Source organism: Notothenia rossii (assembly GCF_949606895.1).
Source record: "Notothenia rossii genome assembly, chromosome: 3".
NCBI lineage: Eukaryota > Metazoa > Chordata > Actinopteri > Perciformes > Nototheniidae > Notothenia > Notothenia rossii.
The window spans coordinates 76,966,525-76,981,696 of NC_136901.1; the positions used below are offsets into that span (position 1 = coordinate 76,966,525).

Below are 15,172 nucleotides of genomic sequence, written 5' to 3' on the forward strand. Positions count from 1 at the left end.
CTCTGTACAAAAGCTATATTTATTCTCTCTTGAGTTACAATACAGTATATTCACAGTGGAGAAAAATAAATAAACATCTTTTTCAATAAATATTATAAAGATATAACCTTTAGCCACATCATCTAAGGCACATTGTAAAGACAGAACAATATATTGTTTCTGAAAAACTAATTAAGCAAGCTGTAATTAACCAACAGAAAAAGTAACCGGTTTCATGTTTTAAAAAGGAACAAAAACTACACATCTAATGCTTGGTATCTAGAGTGTGGATTTACTTGTGGAGGACAAGTTTGAGACTTTTGCTTTATTTCTGAGAATCGGAAAAGATCAATTCCAATTATAATTGATATATATTCCGTACACAAACATAAATGCAAAAAATATATTTTGTTTAGGAAATCTCATGCCACCTGCCCACCGCAAGTGTAAATGACCACATATTCAAAGTTTCATGGTTGTATGTGGCCGACGTTAATTTTACATGACTTTTGTGTGCTTTACATTTTTTGACATTATGTGGTAAATAATTATCTTTAGAGATGCTGGGAGGTGGATTCTGCCTCCTTTGGAATGAGCTGAGCTAGCAGTTTCCCTCTGTTTCCAGTCTTTGTGCTATGCTAAGCTAACGTTCTCCTGCTCTAAATTTTTAGTGAGTGATCTCTATCTGTTCTCAGCAATAAAGCAAATAAGTGTATTTCCCAATGTATGTCAAACTATTTCCTTATAAACTGAACACAGCAAGTGTTATTTTCTTACTGAAATGTATTCTATTCTATAAGACTTTAAGACTGTATTAAATATGTGTTGCTATGGACTGAATTCAATAAAAAAGTGTACAAATAAGTGAGCACTTAATCAGAAGCAGCATAAAAGTGAATGGTTTGTTAAGGCACAAAATACAAAAGTAAGTGTGTGTGTGTGTGTGTGTGTGTGTGTGTGTGTGTGTGTGTGTGTGTGTGTGTGTGTGTGTGTGTGTGTGTGTGTGTGTGTGTGTGTGTGTGTGTGTGTGTGTGTGTGTGTGTGTGTGTGTGTGTGTGTGTGTGTGTGTGTGTGTCGCTGTTGTACAGTTACTGTAACTGACCGGCTGACATCAGATTACTCAGCAATACTCCTCAGTCAGCTTTTTCCAGCGCTCATCCCCTGCCTGACTCACGTCTCATCCCGTCTTCCTCTCTTTTTCTTGCCCTTTTGTCTCCTCCTCTTCATCGCTCTGGTCATTTCCTCCTCTCCCTTTGTCTTTTACCCGTTCCGAAAAGTTCTTCCTTTCGAGAAAATGAATGTTTGCTGATTCATACATCTGGTGGTCACCGAATCCGGTTTCCCTCAATGCACTGTTTGTCTCTCTGCCCGTCACCCGGTGTATCTGTGTGAGTGTGTGTGTGAGTGTGTGTGAGTGAGTGTATCCACCTACAGTGGTATTTCTGTTGATCTGTTTCTGTCCGGTAACCCAGCTCAGTCTCAGTGTGTCTCGCTCAATGAGCTGTTGTATATCAGGCGGGTGACAGTGCTGGTAATGTGTTGGCTTTGTGTGTGTTATATTCCATTAGCGCCTCTGGAGACCTGCCAAATAGTGCTTCATTGACTTATTCCAGTACAGTATGAATGAATGTGTTAACCATGAATGTGTTTATGTGCTTTTGCCTGTTAAAGGAACGCTTCAGCCTCAAAATGATTATTTGAATGTCAGTTACTTTTCCCGTGTGCATGCCTCTAGACTGAACATAGAATCCAAAAATGGTTTCAAAGTCTCAGAGAACTTGTGCAGAATACATTTCCAGTTTTAGTTGGATACAAGAAAATGTGATTAAACTGTATGAATTTTGTGAGAGTTTGTAAATGAATGGTTTGATATAGTTTTGCTGTTGTTAAACACAGTCCCAGTTTAACTCAATTCATCAAGATTTTTCTCATTTTTTTTAGATTCTGCTTTCAGCATAAAGGCATGCAAGAAGAACTAGGTTTTCTTCAAGTATTTAAGGTACGGGGTAAGTTATTAATTACAAATGGTCATTGGAGTAGTCCTTTAAAGCTCTCGATGTGGATCCACTCAGACGTTGGGCAAACAACAGATCTCTTAATGTACTTCTGTGTCTCATTGTCTCAGCCTCTGAGTCTCCTCTTGAGGCGGTTAAAGTCCTTCGCCGACCGCCACAACCAACTCTGCAGCTCTCTCAATATCCAAAACCCCTCCACCTTCCTGGCAAAGTCGTTCATCGTGGGCCGCACCGACAAGAGGGAAGCGGAGGCAGAGGAGGTGGAGGAAAGGAGCGGGGTCAGAGGAGGCGAGAGGAGGGACGTGCCCCTTTGTAACGAGAGAGGGACAGGCTGGGAGAGGAGGGTGTGCTCCTCACCCGCTCCGAACTGGTAGAGCAAGGAGAGGGTGGACAGGGGAGGTTGGAGGGAGGGGGAGAGGAGAGAGCGAGGAGGCCGACGCTGATGATGGATGGTGGAGGAGTACGAGATAGCCTCCATGTTTGTTTGCTTCTCCTCCTCCGCCGTTGCTCCTCTGCTTCTCTCTACAATAAAGCCATCCTCCTTCCTGAGTGTGTCCATGTGAGGAGAGTTCATGTTGTAGCTGTATTGATGGTCAGTGTTTTCTGTGCCAGGCGACTCTTCCCCCCTGGGTTCAGACTTCCAGTCCTCTCCATCCTCATTGACACTCAGCAACCTTCTCGTCCCCCATCTCTCCTCACCTCCGTCCTGCTCCACCTCGTCCACTTCCTCACTGTCGATCTTTTTCCCGTTCTCCGGCTCTTCCCTCCTCCCTCTCCTCCCTCTTCCTCCTCTTCCCCTCTCCCTTGATCCACCACTTCTTCCTCCAGCGGCGGTCGTCTCTGCTCTCCTCCCCTCTTTGCTTCTCCTTTTCCCTACCAGGTCTACGGTGACGCCATCCTCCCTCTCTGCTGTCACCGCTCTTGTCCCGCTTCTTCTCTGGTTGTTACCACGACTAGACTCTGTCCTGGTCCCGACTCTGGCCCTGTAGAGGCTCTGGCTCATCAGTGGAGCAGGTCGGGAGCCCGCCCTCTGAGGAAGCCCCAGCTCTCCAGCATTAATATCCATGTTTGCAGACGAAGGAGGTAGTGCGTAACCGAGGGTGGTCATCAGTGCGGATATGGAGCCCAGCAGACCATCCAGGCCGGTGCAAAAGTGCAGCAGGGAGGTCTTGAGGGAGGGGCAGAGGGTGGAGCGGGCCAGCTCCCTGACGGCTGCCAGCAGCACAGAGTAAGCCCTCTGGTTCTGGGCCAGCCGGGCCTGGTTCTCCAGGCCGTGCCACAGTTCCAGGCGGGTGGCTGCGCTGGGCAGGGTCAGAGCGGTGCTGTTGGGACGGGGGGGGGAGAAGTCCTTCTCGTTGAATGGAGGGCCTAGGTAGGTCAGCTGGAGGAGGTACACCAACAATCAGAAGAAGGAAGAGAAGTTTTAACAGATGAATGACACTTTATACAGCTTCAGTGCTACAGTGACGTATAACAAACCAAGTAACATAACATGGATAAGGCTGTGAACAAGCCAAAGGTTAGAATACTTCATTTTATTTGGAAGTTAAATGAGTGCTGATGTTGTTTCATTGATACTCTCTCAACAGACAGGGAAAATGTCTGTGCACAAAGTCGAGTAAAAAATGTGAAATTTGAACCAGGAGGTAAACTTTTGAATTATCATTGTAACAAAAATCACTGTTTGGCTTTGATTCTTCTTACAAATTGGTTTGGCTAGGTTAAAAATGCACTCTTTTCTTGCTTTCTACCAAACTCTGAGGGGATTATCTAGCTCTTTGGATGCTAAAGGCTGCTCTCTGTTCCCCTGTTAGTGTCTGACTATACAAATAAGGTTCTCTAAACAACTGCATATCCACTTTCAACACTAGGTCTTCAAGAAGAATAAATGTTTAATATCATTTTAGCTGTAGAGTGCCTTGATTTGTCAGCACTTTAAAAAGGTTTCTCGGTCCTGTTGTATTATTACCTGCCCTGCAGCGCTTCCTTTTTCTATTGTAATCTGTCTCTCAGCTTAGTATAGTCAGTTCTTATAGCTTCTTCTCATAAAACAACTTCCTGCTGCAGTCAAAAACGATACTCTGAGAGCGCTGAGAGTCAAGTTGACAGAACTCACAAGCCCCATGAATTCGACTGAAGTTGCCGATTCAGGGGATAACTCTCCGTAGGTTGACCAGGAAGGACCTTTCAAATTGTCAAATCGTTTTTTACGTTTGCCACAGTGATAGCTATTCTTATAAATATTGCTGTTTATAGTTTTTATGATAACCTTTGTTGCAGTGAGACATCATACCGAAACAAAATCACATAGAAAGACTCACATATATGTCTTTGATTTCTTTGAGCTGGTACTCCAGGTACTTGGTCAGCTCGTAGGTGCTTTCAATCGAACTCCTCTCATTGGCCAGGTTGTGTGAAGAATCAAGGGCCGTCGCCAAGGCAGCAGCCAATAGCAGGACAAGCTGGTGTTGATGGACTGTGGAGACATTATAAAGTTAGTTCACACCGACAGTTTGAGGTATTTCTTTAGGGACACACAACATGGATGTCCAAGTGATAATCAACACACCGCCCCGAGGTATTTGTAATCATAACAATGAGGTGAAATCAATCTCCGACATTATTTTCTCAGACATTTTGTGATTATTTAACTTGGATGCTTGGTTTTTAATGAATCTGATGATGTGAGAGCTCAACAGACTGAAATCACCTCCAGCTACAGTTTCCAGTCAGTGCACCTTTACACTGTTTATAGTATTTCTTTTTACAATATTCTGGTTTATTTCTTTGTCTCTATGGCGATGGCCTCGTCTGTTTACATATTGCCAGGTCAGAGTCATCTGACACTGCCAATAAAGCTTTTTCCGTTTCCAATCTAATTTTAGAGGTTTCTGGCTGTCGGAGGTTTATTCTGGCTTCAAATAAAACCTCTCTTAATAGCTTCAGACAGGCAGACAAATGGCTCCTATGTTCAATGCACCAGCCGCTTTAACACACACACACATACACACGCACGCACATACACACACACACACACACACGTTCAGCACCGACATCCCACAAACAAAGACATGTGGCTTTACAATCACAAACATTAATGTGTTTGTATCAGTTGTATGTTTGCTGTGGACTTCTTGTTTAGGTTTCAGCGTGTTTGTGTAGGTGTTTTATGTTACTGTGTGAGTGTTTGTGAGAATGTTTGTAGTCTTAATTATATATGTGGATAAAATTCACATTGCTGTGAGTGTATACAATCATTTTGTAGTGTGTGTGTGTGTGTGTGTGTGTGTGTGTGTGTGTGTGTGTGTGTGTGTGTGTGTGTGTGTGTGTGTGTGTGTGTGTGTGTGTGTGTGTGAGAGAGAGAGGGGGGTGTAACACTGAGAACCTTTTAGTGCCCCTGTCTCTGGTTTCAAACAGAGAAAATTGGAGCTGAAAGGTGGTTTTCAACATTAAGGAACTTCATGTACGTCCACTTCTCTTCGTCCCATGCTTGCTGTCTCTGCACGCTTATGCTTTCAAAGCCTCTCCAGACAAATCTACAGCACTTCGCCCGAGTGCGGCACACATTTCTTTCGTTGTCTCTGCTCTCCGTCATCCTTTTCCATCCTCTCTCATCCTCTTGACACACAGACGGTAGGCAGTGATTCATGCTCGCAATTATGGGCAAAGCATGCTGCTGTTTAGCAGGAGTGAATTATGTATTGCACAATGTGTCAACTTTCTATCTGTCTTTCTCTGACTCACCTCGGCATCGCATTGCTCCAACAATGTTATCCCTTTTTCCTCTTAAAACTAATCACACTGCACTTAAACTTGCCTTGCTTTCCCAGCATACCTTTCTCTTTCCCACTTGTCCTCCTTCTCTCAACACTCTTATCTCTTTTCTGCCTCGGGTCAAAATAACAGCAGCCAATTAACCCCGATTAGCTCTCCTTCTCCCCTTCTGTTGCTTTTTCTTTTTTCTTTCATCTATCCATCATGACAGGCCCCACAGGATGGTTTAAACACTCACAAAACATTACCCTCACATGTTTTTGGTGGTTTTAAGAAAACAAGTTCTGACCTAAAACAGTCAACACCTTTTTTCCTCTGACTCAACCGCTTACGTATTGGTATGCACTCCCCAACAAGGGTTGGGTAGAAACCTAACGATGTTATCCACTCTATACTCAACACACACAAATGTGAAGTTTGCTGTGAAACCATAGTCTGCTTAAAAAAATAATATGCTATAATTGCAGTGACATTTGTTGAAATATGTATTTATTTTTTGTTTTCTGTGCCTAACCCAAACATGTGAAACAGAAATCAAATCATTGGAAAACACTGACAAGTAAAGTTCATTCCTTACAAATTGCAGCAGTAAATCAAAATGTCTTTTTAAACTAGCCTCACAAGCTCCGGCTTGCCGAAAAAGTTGTTCAAATTAATTAGCTTGAGTTTTAGAGACAGATTGAGTGACAGATTGGGAAACTGTTTGAAATATAAACTGGATTAAAACTGCTTGTCATCAGAGTGATAGAAAACAACCTAACAAACAACTGCTTATTTTAAAGGGAAAACCCCCCTTCTTGATTGCTGGTAACTCTTCCACGGTTGACCCTGAGTTGTCGGCTACATCAAAGCTTCTTCCCATTTTCTAAAGCACTGTAGTTGGGTCCAGGCAACTCCCACTTGCTCCCACACACACCTTGAAATCAGTCAACTAGAATAACCCCCGTCAGCCAAGCCTTTCGATCTCATCAACCGCTAAAGCCTCATCACCTGTCAGAAGCAATAAGCATCTCTCAGCGACGCGTGAACATTTGGAGCTCATCAAGCCACGGGCACCTCCCACCGTACATCCCCCATTAGCATCAAAACACTACGAAATCAACACGACATCGCTGAGTAAACAACCCTGAAGGAAAAGGACACACAGCTTGTAAAAAGGGTTGCATTCAGAAGGAATAAACAGGTATTAAGAAAAAATGAGCTTGAGACGGAGGAAGAAAAGTCTCCATGGCAAAAATCTGACGGTTCCAAACCGTTTTTCTTTTGTCTGCAGCCATATGCTCGAAGATGATTGCCAGACGTAAGAGCCTCTTGTTGTTTTTGATTGAGCGCTGACACATCTAAAAGCATCCTCCGCACAGCCGCTCGATCTCTTCTACACGTAAACTGAGATAACTCAAACCCAGAGTCATGTTGTTGTTATATAATATTACATTGAGCAACTATACACCAAAGTCGGCGTATAGCTCAACTTCAAGGGAAGCCCTGTAGGCTCGGGGCTGCGTACCTGGCAGTGGAAGCACACGCCGCAGGGCAGGGTTGCAACCAGAACATTCTCTGTGGGAGGATTGCATTACAGCAACACAGGGGTTCCCTGCAACGGCCGACCATGACCTGCCCCTGTGCACGCATGTGTCTGTGAATTTCTACATATTAAAGCACGTATTAAGGTTACACATATGCACACACAGGGGAGCTCCATTATTCACAACAGATCATATTTTTATCTATGGTTTGTTCGCTGGTGTAAAGTCAGATGTGGCACTCAGGAGTCTGGCTGCCATGTGGAGCGCAGAGCTCAACGCGAGGTTCATCGGGCGCCAGAGCTCTGAGCTCGTAATATAGGTCGGAAATAAAAATAAGCACAGGGTCAGGGTGCAGAGTTGAATTTGAGGCCGCAAGGTTGTGTTCAGGGGCATAAAGAGCGTCTTAACACACTTGGCATTTGCACTCCAGACAGTGTTTTGGTAAACCAGTGACCCAGTGTTTGTGGGTGTAGCGCTACATCCATCCAAGGACTAATATTTCATCTTTCCCAACATGCACCACGCACTTGAGGTTTTGAACAAGCACTTAAACTGAATATGGTATTGTAGGAAAACCATGTGCGAGTTAATCTCTCCGGTCTGGTCCAGGAAAAACTCGCTCCAGTGCCAGAAGAGATTGCCCTTCATTGCTCCAACCACTTGAAAGAGGTCTTAAACAGAAAAGATGTTTGAAACTGCTCCAAATTAGATGTTTATTTATACGACTTTTGTTCCAGTGCAACATTGATTAGAATGACTACATTATATTTTGATGCCATAGGTTGGGTAAGCATAAGACTTTGACAATATTTAAAATGAATCAAGCCAAATTTTGGAACAAAATGTTGAAACATAATCCAGGGTGGGTTTCTCAGAAAAGGAACAACATTCTGCAGGCTACATCCTCCCACTTTTATTATTTTATTTGATAACATTAGGCAGAGAGGAGACTAGTGTATCTAGCCAGGATTCATGCTACGTGCATGCAATTTGTCATGCTGTTAGTGGTTTCAAATGCATTTAAATTCAATGTTAGAGTCTGTAAACACATTTCTATATGTTACATTTCAATGGGCTCAACAAGTCACGGCCTGATCAACCGTGGCTGGGTCGCCAGTCATGGTATGATGTTGAAAGACCCGAAACACCCGATGACCCCTGGTTACATCACTGATGATGTGTTTAGGAGCATCAAAAGATGTATTTGATCAAAAAGCAACCAACACCTAAATCTGATTTAATCTGATTCATGTGTTTTTTTTCTATCCAGACTTGATGAAATTTGATTACCATTCTGGATTTTAACAGTCTCAATTCAGTTCATAATATGAGTCCATTTTGAGGTTATTGTGATGAAAAACCTCAAGTAGCCCATTTAGGCTGATTAAATAATGGCACTTCAGGGTTTTCAGTGTGTTTTACTGAGTTTAAGATTCTACCAACACTGTGTGATTCCACCAAAAGGTCAAGGTTCACCTACGAATTTTAAATGCCAGAGTCTTCTTCAGCGATTGAACCCACCAAGTGTGGCACCGACACCTGACGACACCTCTAAATGTTTGGTTTAATGAAGAAGACTGTGGGAAGCAGTTTCAGATATTTGTATCAAAAATGTGTGTTACTTATTGTAACTTAGCCGTTTCATTGAGTTGGCTACTTTTAGTTTTCTATTAACATTTATGTAACTACATTAAGTCACATTTGTATTAAAAATGTTCTCCCATCTTCTGACTATTCTTCCATGTTTTTTTGGTGATAAAGCCAACCTGTCAGAGATGGAGCTGGAGGCTTATTGTGGCTTTGTTGACAAAAAAGACTCACACTTGTGCAGCATGCCAGGGGCAACAACTATGCACACGTCATCAGGCCGATGGACGATGGACGGAGACACGCGTTGGGTGAGGGGGGTCTGACTTTCAGGGGTCAGGGTCGGTGTTGTGTGTCTGTGTACAGTTAAAGACAAGATTTATGTGCAGTCTGTACTGGATCAAAAGTGCATTCCTTTACTAACTCAACACACACATACACATGCATCCAGATTCTGCAATGGAGATCTGTGTACACACACGGACATTATTCTGAATAAATACATATAAACATGCACACATACAAACAAATAAAATAAACGTTTCTCATCTCTTGTCCCATGAGAATCCTTCCTCTGGAGCTTTTTCATGCTGAATACCAAATTGGTCCCCTTTGGCACGGACACAGATTGGGGTTTGCCAAAAAAACATCAATGACCCAAAAACAAAGGCAAAAGAAAACAACTTGAAAAACCCAATAAAATTGTTGTTTATACCCAGAAACTCTTTAAAACTATTCCTCAATAGTCGTAAACTCCCTCTCTTTTCACCTTATAAGTCAATCCATGGCCTTAAAAATAAAAAGATTTAATATGGGGATTACAGTTGCTTTGAGCTTCTTTTGTTGCCATGTTTGGTTTCAATTTCGTTGTAGCTTCATCTGAGCCCCGCTCTCTAAATCTTTGTGAAACATCAAACCTTCATTTCAAACTCTCCTTCCTTTCTCTCCCTAATTACCGCTCCCCTCTCTTCCTTTCACTAATTGGCTCCATCTCCTTCACTCCCTCCTTCCCCTTTTTCAGACCTCCGGGTTTTAATGCAACCCCCCTCCTAATCATTTCCACCTCATGGTTTCCTCTTAAATAACCTCAAAATAAATAAAAAAAACGTGCTAATTAAATAAAGTCCATGCTCCGCCACTACTAGAAAGTAAGGAAGCAGAAGGGAAAAGTAACAACGTGATGTAATTAGTTACAGCGCTGACATCTCTGAGATATTATATACAATAGATCTAAAATGATCACTCAATTATAGCAAATCGAGAGAAAAGGAATGGTATGGCATTTCAGATAATGGATTTAGTGTTAAGACATTTGAGTATTTGTCGATTTGTTCCGCTATCATTTAATACAACTTTGAAGATATTTGAAATGTTTACTTTTTGGTTGACAAAACAAGTGATTTGTACATTTTAGACCACTGTAGTTTGTTATGTAGTCAATTACAACCTTTTGTTTGCTTTAATTAATTAATATGTATCACCTTTTTTAATGTTGATTTTATTTAGGGGACTCACTTTTTTTAAATTATTTGATTCCATCATAATATTTACTTTTAATTCAGTGGCTACATTATATAATGGTACCATGTGGCAGTGTGTCTTTTATACGCTGTCTGCTGTGAGCTGTTTCCCCTTAAATTAATGAAGTTATCTTCTAATCATTCTTGTCATTATTATGATGATTTGCTTTTTACTTCAACCACATTTAAGCAGTAAGCATTTTACTGTTCACTCTATTATTTAAAGCTTGTCACATTGCGTATGAAAATATATTGGAATAGATCCATTTACACCAAGAATATACAAATTAAAACAAGCTGCCTGACTTGCCACAACATAAAAAAAGACTGGTTATATTTTGATCCATCAGTGAAAATAATCCAGTAATTTAATCAATATTTACAGGCGCCATTTTTCTTGATAAATTACTTTTAATGTTTTAATATGTTTTAACTGATGATTCAATATACTTTTTCTAAAGTAACATTTTAACTGAGGGACTTTTAACAGTAGTATCTACACTTCTTGTCTATTATGGTATTATGGATCTTAATCTGGAGAGTGAGAACAAATATTTGAGGGTCTTGAAGGATAGAGACAGAGGTGAAGGAGGAAGAGAGGATTAGAAATGAAGGAGGGAGAGGAAAAGGAGAAAGAGGGAGAGAGAGAGAGTTTTCTGAAGCGAGGGGCCATGTTAATTTGAGAAAAATGTAAACAGCATGTGTAACTGTTCAAAGCGTGACCGTCTCATTTTATATCATTCCCCCCTACTCTCCTCTCTCTCTTCCCCTCTGGGTGCTGCTAACTTCTGTCAATCGGGAATCTGCACCGCATTAACCCCTCTACCGCCAGTTCCTCTCTCTTTCTCTCTTATTTACTTTTATCCGGCTCTACCTCTCTTTACTCCCCAACAGACACAACCTCCCCCCAACTCCTCCACAAATCCTCTTGACATCCATATATATACCGTGAAGAATTGAGGATGGCGCTGAGCGAATCAAAATATGTGAAAGGTTCACTTTCTCCTCTCTTCTCCACTTCCCCGTCCCTCCCTCTCTTCTCTTCCTTTGTTTTTTCCTATTGCCGGGTGTGTTTAAGCTCACTGGTCCAACACACACTGACGCTTTTATCTGAAACACACCGACACTAATTCAACCCTCCCAGCAATAACAAGCCTTGTCTTTGTGTGTGCACGTGTGTGTGTGTGTGTGTGTGTGTGTGTGTGTGTGTGTGTGTGTGTGTGTGTGTGTGTGTGTGTGTGTGTATGTGTGTATGTGTGTTAGAGATAGAGAGATATAATAGGTTGCGTATGAAAGGGACAACAAATAAAAGTGTTAACAAGTATTGTTTTGTGTGTGTCTACCTAGGGAGGTCAGTGTGTGTGTCCATGTATGTGCATGTGTGCGTGTGTGTGCGTGTGCACGCGCGCGTGTGTGTGTGTGTGTGTGTGTGTGTGTGTGTGTGTGTGTGTGTGTGTGTGTGTGTGTGTGTGTTTGGGGTTTCTTTGTATTTATTTGCTCTGAGTATCAGAGGGAGCAACAGTTCTTTCTGCACTCAGCTCTCCTCTTCTCTTCTGTCTAGGTGGTCACATGTGTGAACCCCCCGGCGAACCGTCAGCAAATTTGAACTCACGGCGTGACCACCTAGAGGGGATAATGAGGGTGAGGAAGAGAGGGTGGCAGGAGTGGAGAGTGGAAGAGGAAGAGAGAGAGAGAGAGGAATTGCTGGGGATCTTTGGTTCAGCGCATCATTTCATCACACAGCCATCTTTCTGTCGCCTTCTTTTCCTTCTTTTTATAGACAAGGAGCAGCAGCCGCACCAGTCATAGGGGGAACAGTGTGTGTGTGTGTGTGTGTGTGTGTGTGTGTGTGTGTGTGTGTGTGTGTGTGTGTGTGTGTGTGTGTGTGTGTGTGTGTGTGTGTGTGTGTGTGTGTGTGTGTGTGTGTGTGTGTGTAAGCCCTCACACCCTGACTAACGTGAATCATGTACTTTCTCATATCGGTGACAGCTAACTAGACAGGGGCTTTAGCTGTCTCTGACCCCCTCAACCCCTGCCATTTTTTACTGTGAAGAAGAGAGCCCCCCTTTTCCTTTACACACACACACACACACACACACACACACACACACACACACACACACACACACACACACACACACACACACACACACGCACACACACACACACACACACACACACACACACACACACACACACACGCACACACACACACACACACACACACACACACACACACACACACACACACACACACACTCACACTTTAAACTCACTCTCTGTTGGGTCTGTTAACCCAACAGTCCTCTGCATTGACATCATTTGAAAATATATATATATTTAAATCTCTTAAACGATTACAAAGTTTGCCTTTGTGTTAGAAAAGTCTGCTTGATGTGTAATAGTTTGTTGTCTATTATTTCTTTAAAAACGTTTGAGGCTTGTCAATGAGCAACAAATCCAGTGTTTCTTTATCATACATCTTAAAGACATGATTTACAACCACGTTAAGAAATAATTTTGGTTGTTAACATTAATTAATAAAAACCTATGATTTACTTTCTTTCTTTCCAGAACTTTTTTTAAATGTGTAATTAAATTACAAAGATTACCCTACAAAATGAAACCACAAGAAAGAATAATATTAGCAATTTTTGCAAAAACAGCACGGCTTGATCTGAAACCAAAATGTTCACATTTTTCAATTCTAATTGGATTTGAAAGAGAATGCTTCCAATTATGAACGACAAGACAATTGCAACCGAATCAATTCCCAATTAGAGATTATAATTCGAGAAGGAAAGATGATATGAAAGTATAGTCCAGGTCCTATAGGCTACGTGTTTATGTTTGTTTTCAAAAGTTAAATATGATGTTTGCCTACTTACCTCCGCAAAGTCTTTTCATTTTCTCCCAATTCCGGAATTCCGTTCACTTTGCTCCCACAAGTTTATCCACTGGTGAATTTAAAAGCTGAAATAAACCTATAATAATGTCCTCTTGTGGAAAACTTCGCCCCTAAAAACTTTTCATAAATCACTCTCCTCTCTCTGGACAAAAAATAAGGAAAATGCGGGTGATGTCGATGTAATCCTATAAATGAAAGTATCGATTATATGAAATGATGGAGGTTGAATATTGACGCTCCGCTGGCTGGGTGTGTGTGGTCTATGTGACAGACTGAATGACGGCGGAGCCTTTTTGTAGCTACCTCCTCCTTTTTTTTTTTACCCCTTTCTCCTTTTCCTCCCCTCCTTCCCATCCCTGTCTCTCCTTGTGTCGGTATCCTCCTCCCCGGTGCTGCGGGTGATTCATCGGGTTGACGCATCACAGCTCAGGCGGACGGAGCGGCTGAACCTCGGGACTTGTCACCGCTCATATCGCTCCTCGTCCAGTTGAACACGGACTGACCGCGGCCCTCTGATCTTAATCTGCTTCCCCGTAATATACAGGGGATCAGGTCAGGAGGACCGGGCACCCCTAAGACCCTCAAATCATCCAGGAAATAAGGAATTACTTTCCTCTCAAATGCATTTATATGCATCAGCATGTTCCTATATAATTTGTCTGTGTTTATTATTCTTATCCATTTTTTTGTTGTTGTGGTAATTTAGTTGTTATGGTTTTTGGTTAGGGTGGGTTAGGTTTTTGGGTTGTAATGTTTCTGTATAATACATGAACTCTCTCAGTTCTATCGGCCTATGTATTGATGAATGTTATGTTTATTTTCTGGCCCCCTATTCTCAAGCGTTTTATAGCTTATTGGGGTGTCCCATTTCACATGTCTCCATTATATCTTATGATTATTGTATATTTAAACTTGTGAATAAATAAATGAAATAATAAGTGCATTACAGGTTCTCTCTGGTCTTGTGTTTTCTAGCCTTATTTTTATTATATAAAATTGTTTGTAACTTTCCACTGGCTTATACTTAATTGTTCGTGTGCCTTTCTTTGAATTGGCCTTACAAAGTTAACAATTAAAAAAAATCTTTTTACCACGCCTTCACGCAAAAAAGGCCCAACGTAATCTTTAAATAATTTATATTGATATACATTTACACTTTCGAATACCATGGGACTTTGTATGACGAAAAAATCACGGTTAAAAACCGAGGTAAGATTTCATTGAGCAGCCTATGATGTGAATAGTTGTCGACAGGAATATTATAAGAACATGGGGCCTGTAAATGTTGAGGCCTCCCATTAACTGCGATACAATCAATGGAGCATAACACACTGAGTCCCAATGAGGAAATATGTCGTCGGTTTTCTCTGGCTGATACGCAGAGGGATCGGGAAGAGGGTTTGCCAGCTCCACTGCATTTCGTTGTTCTCCCTTCATTCCTCGGGTTTTAGTTGTTGGATTACGGTGATCTTCGTCTCTCACCTCCAGCTGTCACTCAGCATACCAGCAGCAGCCCACAGCGTGTCGCGCGCATGTGTGTGTGTGTTCAGGTGGAAGCATCACTGCTGATTTTCAATTGGACCTCGATCCACCTTAAATACTTTCTTAAATTTAACTAGATTTCACCTAACATTCTTTTAATGGGTCTTAATTCATTCTTAGCTTTTTTAAAGTTTAAATTCTTATTTTGTCGTATAAACCTCTTTATTGTTATTGTGTTGCCTCTTATTTGTTTCTTTGTGATGCTGGCTAGACCTACATTTCCCCTCTCAAAACCAAATAATACTTTTATCTTATCTTGTTTTGAATGCTAAAGACATTACATGGACCCTTATGTAGTATACAAATGCACTGTTTATTTGT

At 41.7% G+C, this 15,172-nt stretch overlaps 1 protein-coding gene across 3 annotated transcripts; it reads right to left on the minus strand.

Moving 5' to 3' along the window:
* Window positions 1-13,559, minus strand: clcf1 (cardiotrophin-like cytokine factor 1). 3 transcript variants are annotated; one of them, XM_079672062.1, is made up of 3 exons: window positions 13,290-13,559; window positions 4,316-4,470; window positions 1-3,375 (listed from the first exon to the last, which is right to left on the minus strand). In XM_079672062.1, the coding sequence occupies exons 1-3, from the start codon at window positions 13,306-13,308 to the stop codon at window positions 2,101-2,103; spliced, it is 1,449 nt and encodes a 482-aa protein (XP_079528188.1). In that variant the 5' UTR covers window positions 13,309-13,559; the 3' UTR covers window positions 1-2,100. The 3 variants fall into 3 exon arrangements, with proteins under 3 accessions (XP_079528188.1, XP_079528187.1, XP_079528186.1); XM_079672061.1 differs by lacking the exon at window positions 13,290-13,559 and adding an exon at window positions 7,276-7,367; XM_079672060.1 differs by lacking the exon at window positions 13,290-13,559 and adding an exon at window positions 7,022-7,119.
* Between the last annotated feature and the right edge of the window lie 1,613 nt (window positions 13,560-15,172).

Coding starts and splice junctions, on each gene's coding strand:
- clcf1 (XM_079672060.1), bottom strand. CDS start 7,118: ATGCTTTTAGATGTGTCAGCGCTCAATCAAAAACAACAAGAGGCTCTT. Junction 4,471..7,021: donor CTGCAGACAAAAGAAAAACG/GTTTGGAACCGT, acceptor ATGTCTCCACAG/TCCATCAACACCAGCTTGTC. Junction 3,376..4,315: donor AAGAAATCAAAGACATATAT/GTGAGTCTTTCT, acceptor TACCTCCTCCAG/CTGACCTACCTAGGCCCTCC.